At 39.4% G+C, this 6,900-nt stretch overlaps 1 protein-coding gene across 3 annotated transcripts; it reads right to left on the reverse strand.

The window, feature by feature from the left end:
• Positions 1-1,691: 1,691 nt before the first annotated feature.
• LOC147439239 (kinetochore protein NUF2 homolog) lies at positions 1,692-6,193 on the reverse strand. 3 transcript variants are annotated; one of them, XR_015184561.1, is made up of 12 exons: positions 5,886-6,192; positions 5,083-5,304; positions 4,906-4,996; positions 4,304-4,483; positions 4,131-4,220; positions 3,942-4,049; positions 3,755-3,808; positions 3,554-3,668; positions 3,328-3,473; positions 3,144-3,239; positions 2,530-2,611; positions 2,091-2,224 (listed from the first exon to the last, which is right to left on the reverse strand). XR_015184561.1 is itself a non-coding variant. In XM_086485104.1 (11 exons), the coding sequence occupies exons 1-11, from the start codon at positions 6,050-6,052 to the stop codon at positions 1,948-1,950; spliced, it is 1,554 nt and encodes a 517-aa protein (XP_086341230.1). In that variant the 5' UTR covers positions 6,053-6,193; the 3' UTR covers positions 1,692-1,947. The 3 variants fall into 3 exon arrangements, 2 of the variants coding, with proteins under 2 accessions (XP_086341230.1, XP_086341231.1); XM_086485104.1 differs by lacking the exon at positions 2,530-2,611 and having other exon boundaries at positions 1,692-2,232; positions 5,886-6,193; XM_086485105.1 differs by lacking the exon at positions 2,530-2,611 and having other exon boundaries at positions 2,004-2,224; positions 5,886-6,191.
• Between the last annotated feature and the right edge of the window lie 707 nt (positions 6,194-6,900).

A 6,900-nucleotide genomic window follows, 5' to 3' on the forward strand; every position in this document is an offset into this window, starting at 1 on the left:
GGATTTTTTGATATGATGTACAGCTCTTTGTCTTTAGCCTTGACTGTTCTATTCTCATCAACTTGATGAGTCAATAGGCCTATACTCAATGGACCTATTGTCAACTCACTGATTATGGTGCTTGGGTTAGGACGGAGACACACACACACACACACACACACACACACATACACATCACACTTTCATCTGTGGCTTACTGTTCTAAGAATGGATACTTGCTGATATTTAACACTACATGGATGGTAGGTATGAGTTTAAAAGGTTTTAAGTAGGACATGGATAACAACTGATAGGTTTGTTGACACCTGTAATATGTATTCAAAGCTAACAAATATGTTGTTTTGTTTATATGGATGCAAGTGATAACTCTATCGTTACTTAGGATCTTTTTGGCTAAGCTGCTATCCATCCCTGTCAAACTTGGCCTCTTTCACTTCATAATAAGTTTTTCTTGACTATCTTATGTACAAAACACTATAATGATACCTCACTCTCATTATGATGTACGAAATAAATTGAAGATTGAGTTGTTTTTGTGCTAATCATTATTCTTTTTCTAAAGTTTTTTTTTTTTGAATTGTTATGTTCTTTTGTTATAAGTAAAATTCTAAAAACAACACACACACACACACACTCTTAAATATGTGCATAGTCTCTTGCACTCTCTGATTGTCTCTATCTTTAGAGAATGGGCCTCTCCTCAAGAAGGGGGAATGCTACACACACACACACACACACACACACACTCTTAGGTGTACAAGACACAATCTATTCTCACCCTCTAAGTTGGCTACTACTCCATATCCTACCCTCGCACAACCAGAGACTCTGGCTCACTGATTGAACAATTAAGCGGTAATGGCACCTACCCATAGCCCCTATGGATATCCCCTCTCACATCGAACTTTGCTATTCTTTAGATGTGATAATCCCTAGCTCTTGGAATAGTAGATTGAACTCACATATTTTAATTGAATTTCTTTCTGTCTTGCCAATGTAGCTCTAAACACTCTTTTAATGAAAATCATGTATACCCGCATACACCTACACATGCTTGCCTTTAAGCAAGTCATGCTCCTAGTTATTATTGATCACATGCATTTGCTAGTGCCACCTTGTTGACCTACGGGATTTCCCACCCACCCACACATGCTGGATTATTTATTGTGTAAATTGGCTCCATCCCTTGACAATGTCCTTGCCAATATCCTAAATGGTGTAATTCCATTACTCAACTAGTCATCTAAATAGGGAGCAAAAGCTAGGAAGTTGACTAGTCGTGTGGTTGGAATAAGCTAAGCAATGTTTGGGAAAAATCAATTTCACAAACGTACAAAATTCCCTTTAAAGTAGATTAAAGAGGAAAGTTTTCAAAACAACCAACATTTTTTGCAATTTAACTCTATTTTCTTAAATTTTCAAAGTAAATTTTCTCCTTCTCCCCCTCCTTTCAAATGGTTGTTTTGATTATTCTGCTAAGCTGAGGCACACTTTTTCATAACAATGCTATTGACTGTCCAAAATCAAATCCTTTCACAATTCAACTACATACTCTTAAGTTTCCATGTTTTTTTTAAGGTTCGGACCATCATTCACCTCAACTGGTTTTGGAAGAATTTTTGAATAAAAGTGAATCAAGGGCACCAACTAATGGTCATTGACCAGAAAACACAGCAAAAACAAGAGGCACACCAAAGAATACAAGAATAGATATTACAGTTATCACATATGAGCCAAAGACTAACCTTTGGCCTGGCATATCAATTGATACAAGTAAAACGAAAAGCTACATGGGCTTAAGATAAAGACCAATGCACAAGCTCATCTATGTACAATGGGGATACCTTAAGATTGTAGTAGCATCAAAGCTAACCAAAACATTGTAGCCTCCAATCTTCAGAGGCAGCTATCCAAAATATTGTTTTCTTGGGTCTACAGACAGCTCATCTATGTACAATGGGGATACATAACAAGTAGTAGCATCAAAGCTAACCAAAACATTGTAGCCTCCGATCTCCAAAGGTAGCTATTCTGTCTTGGGTCTGGCAGAGGCAGCTCATCTATATGTACAATGGGGATACCATAACCTTGTTGTCTCAGGATTCCAAAGGCCGCTATCGAAAATGTCAAGCATTTCTGGCACTCATCTAGTTGAGGGCCTTTGTATCTCCATGTCAACTTGCATTTCAGCACTTGGGGTTGTTGCTTCTGCATATTTCTGAATCTGCAGCACTAAACCATAGTAAAGATAACCAACACCAAAAGAACTGTTTTTGTTAAGCAAAGCCCTTTCCTAAGAATGTCTACAGATCAATCCACCAAGAAGACCAAAATGTAGCTAATAGATGCACTCACAGAGCAATGTAAGAATCTTTTCAGCATGCACAATGTTAACCAAATATCCACATCTCAGTTACTGTCTCAGATATATATACCTTCATGAGCTTATGAGCAACAAGGACTAAAACACTTGCACAAAACAGACAATCAAGCAACCAACATATACTGATAAAGGAAAGATGATTCAACCTTGGATTGTATAAACTACGAATTTACATTTTGGCTGAAGTGGGTGTAGAATTAACCATAATTATGATCATAACATCAGAATCTGCAGCACTAAACCATAAAAAGGTCACCAGTACCAAAAGAATTATTTTTGTTAAGCAAAGCCCTTTCCTAAGGATGTCTGCCAATCAATTCACCAAGTTCAAAATTTAGTTCAAGATGCACCCACAGCACAATGTATGAATCATTCCAACATGCACAATGTTAACCAAACAATACTACATCCCCACTGCTCTCTCTGATATGTATACCATCATAATAAGCTTGAAAAAGTCTGAGCTTATGAGCAATGAGGACTAAAACACTTGCATAAAACAGACAATCAAGCAACAGGCATATATTGATGAAAGAGAGATGATTCAACCTTGGAGCAAATAGCCTACTAATCTACATTCTGGAAAAAAATGGGTATAGAATTACATGCTCCCATCCGCACGCACAAGCACACATTCATCTGTGAGGATGCAAGCCTAGCCCTTGAATTACCCAAACAGATTAAAAGTAGACTTTCTGAAGTCATTGTGAACTGTTGGAAAGAAAACATGAAGTAGGGAGAAGCCAGATAGAACACTCACAGCTTTGAACGCTCTATCACTGACATCTTGGAGCTTGGCAATCATAACTTCTTTCTTGTTGATTAAGTCAGCAGAAATTTTTAGTCTAGTTTCAGTCTGCACAGACCAGGTTGTCAACATTAAAACTCCATCCTCATTTGCAGTCATTTAGTACTTACAAGAAGCAAACAAAAGGATTCCTTACCTGCATATCTAGTTCTTTAACAGCAAGATACCGAGCATCATGCTCGATTCTACATTCTGCTTGCTTTCTTTTCACATCTTCCAACTCTTTTGAACCAGAGGAGCAATCATTGTCTGTTTTATGAGCAAGCTCTTCTAATCTGCGTACTGATGCAATATGGGATGTCAAAACATGTACAAAGAAAAAAAGCTCTCAAGGAACAATCATTATTCAAAGGGCCACAAACCTCCCCAGATAAGCTCATCCCGCTTGGCGTCACACGCCCATGATTCTTTTTCAATAGCCTTTTGTCTTGCTTTCCTTTCTTTCAAAACCTTTCTCTCCATATCACTCTTCTTTGCCTATTTAAAAACCTTGACATTATACCCCACTCAGCATAGGCTGATTGTAATCATACAAGTAGACAAAAAAGCTATAAATATCAAACCTGTTCCTCAACAGTTAATGTCAAGGCTAGAAGCTTTGAGACTTTCTTTTCAGCCTGAAATGCAAGACAGATTCACTCAGATCAACATAGCCGGACAGTTTCAAATTAAGCAATGCAATCATATGAAAAGCTCTACAGTTAGCATAGCATTTCTTTATGCATTGCAAGGTCATAATAACTTAAATACCTTTTCAAGGACAGCCACTTTTGCTTTCCAAACATCAGCAATCTCGAGAACATTTCTTCGTAATGCTTCTTCTTCAGCTAAGGCAGTTTCCTTCTCATGGACAATTTTCTGGGAAGCAAGTGCACACGCACATCAATAATTCATGCTGCAAATGCTGATAGAGAAACCTTGTGTCAAATCAGCTCTTACCTGCAATTCCTGTGGATTCTCTAAAATCTGAGATCTGAGATGATCACCCTGTTGCTTTTTTTGCATGATCTCAAACTCCAAGTTTGAAATCTGAATGAGACAGTGCCAAGTGAGAACTGGCACACTCTGGAGACGGGAAAAGAAAAGTCATAAAGAACGATGTTGCAGAAAACCTTATCTAGCTTGCTACCATCCTCCTGCTTTAGATTGGTTAAATCCGCCTTCAAACCCTGCTGCTGCTTGTTCAAGCTCTTAAGTTGCATGTTCAACTCTTTTATCTCCCCCTCCAGGGCTTCCACCTGCGGATGCTTGGCCACCCGCTCTTGTTCTATCTGAGCTATTTCAAATTGTATCTGATAAAGGATTACCCACAACAGTGCACTGCTTTATTTGTGTTTGAAAAACTTAGAAAAGCTGTGTTTTTTTATCCATGGGCATGCTATAGACTCATAATAAAAGCATTTGTTGACAAGTAGCTCATACACAACACAGAACTGAGTCAAGATGAATCTTGTTTAAATAGAGAATGAGCAATATATACAATGCATTTGAGAGTACCTAACATTTAACTATTTTTCATTCCCAAGTTTCAGGTTTCAAATTGCAAACAAGGACAAACTATCAAACTTACAGGCCAACAAGAGGAAAATTTGCAAAAAATTCAAGGACAGATTCTCTGCACATGTTGACAGTTTGGTCAATCTATTACAGAAATCCACAATAATTAAATGACATTCCTGCTAAATTGTATCTAACCAGAACACATCCAACTGACCTTTGATTCTTCTGAATGAAGATCTTCCAATTTAGCCAGCTCTTCATCTCTTGCAGACTTTAGCTGTGTTATCAGATTTTGCTTTTGAACCCTGAAATGCACATGACTTAGTCATGCACTTCTATTAAGAAATTGCCCAGTGCATTTTCCCAGGTCAAAGAACGAGAAGGAACCTACCAGAACATGATGAAGTTGATGGCCGCCGATAGAAATCGAATAGTTCGCAATGATTCGGGGCGGTATAGATCCTTGAGTACCGAAAAATCCTGAACCCCCGCATTTTTCATAAATTGACTTAGACAATCATATAACTTCAGGTTCGCATGCGCCTCTGAATACAATTCAGGATGATCACCCAGCATCTGAACAGAGGGAAAGCCAAGCTGCATGGATTCTTCCCTGAAAAAGGACAAAGTATCTCAGTAAGAAGCACCCAATTAATGCATCAAGGCAGGTCAAGATACGCTATACCATTCCCATATGTGTGAAAAAGCCAAGCTAATGAAGGCAATTGAATAGACAGATGCGAATACATATTGTCCACTTGCTATTGACACGACTTAGCATGACACTTCATTCAAGCATACAATGGAAGTGAGAAATGTGAGAGTTTGAAACAACAATTTAAAATGCTGAAAAGAAGGTTAGTGTACCTCTCCAGAAAACGAAGCCAAACATGCATGTTTCTAAGCGGAAGCACTACCCTTGTTATCTTGTGGATTGTTTCATGAGGATAGCGCTTCCACAGTTTTCTTGCAGACTATTCTGCAATGGTGAGGTGGACTGTCGGCGTCTTGCAGACAGCAAGCCAGCCAATCGTAAACAAGGGGCTGTGTACCACGTACACACATAAAATACACGCATAAGAACACAGACGTTGAATAATTAAAAGCCCTAAATGTTCCCTAACACTATAATGAGCTTCCCGCGATCATTGCAAAATGTAGAGAAGCGAGCGGTCAGAGAAAGAGAGGGAATACCTGATTTCGGGGGAAAGACAGAAGGACGCAAGGAAATCATAGACGGGGAGGAGAGCTTCGGGGTTGGGAGAAATAAGATTCTCGATAGAGAGCTTAGGAGCGCCCAGCTCTGCCAAATGTGAGCAGATTTGCTCCTTTGTTAGGATAGGGAAGGAGAAGTTCGACATTTTTGTTTGTCTCTGCCTCTTCTTCCTGATTCTGCTTCTGCTTCTGCTTCTGCTTCTGCTTCGGCTTCGGCTTCAGCTTTAAGCGGGAAACTCACCTTTGGCGGGCCACTTGAAACTTGACGTTGCAATGTATTCGAACATTTCCCACAACAACATTTTAGGCCCTTGTCACACTTGGGCCCAAGTCCCTTTTGCAACCGGTTTGAGTATAAAGTTGGCCTTTCTCTTGAGCAAATGGGCTTTTGCCTAGCAGTAGGGCGTCCGGTCATCATGGTGGATGGCAAAGTTTTAATCTTGTCAATCTCCTTTCTATGTTTGCTTGCGCAGATAGTGGTGCAGCCAAAGTGTGTTGATGTCAGAAATAGTGGAAAATAGGGTTATGGATTTTTACATATGTGTGCCACAATTTTTGAGCAAGTGTGAAGACCTAGCAATGTAAGAAAAGGGATAATTATGCATGTTTTATGCATTCATGCACGCCAAAACGTGCTATTTTGGTGCTAGTTGAAGAGGATGCTTGAAACTCAAGAAAGTGCAGGTTTGAAGGTGGATATTGTGCTCTTCAAAGTGCTTTCCGAACCTGTTCAAACGGCTCGCTAATCGGAGCTTTGGTGTGCAAGATATTGCAAGTTCTATGTCAAAGCGTTGCAAATCGGTAGTGAATGGTGCACTTGTTGTAATGGCTCGGATGACGTGAGAAGTTATAGTGTCAAAGTGCTCAATTTGCTTTTCGTGCTAGTCTTCTCGAATTCCAAATCGGAGTTCAAAAGGCCAAGCTACATGCACTTGAAGTTTTCCTGGGGGCCATGTCTACATTGATTTTACAAGCTTTGGGATGCTCGCAATTA

The sequence above is a fragment of the Adiantum capillus-veneris genome, chromosome 16 (genome assembly GCF_014529385.1).
Source record: "Adiantum capillus-veneris isolate H3 chromosome 16, ASM1452938v2, whole genome shotgun sequence".
Lineage (NCBI taxonomy): Eukaryota > Viridiplantae > Streptophyta > Polypodiopsida > Polypodiales > Pteridaceae > Adiantum > Adiantum capillus-veneris.

Bases quoted from the DNA above. Each gene is read 5' to 3' on its own strand.
- LOC147439239 (XM_086485104.1), bottom strand. From the start codon at position 6,052: ATGTCGAACTTCTCCTTCCCTATCCTAACAAAGGAGCAAATCTGCTCA. The intron at 4,050-4,130 runs GTAAGAGCTGAT...CTTGCTTCCCAG, and splicing joins AGAATCCACAGGAATTGCAG to AAAATTGTCCATGAGAAGGA. The intron at 3,240-3,327 runs GTAAGGAATCCT...TGGTCTGTGCAG, and splicing joins TTAAAGAACTAGATATGCAG to ACTGAAACTAGACTAAAAAT.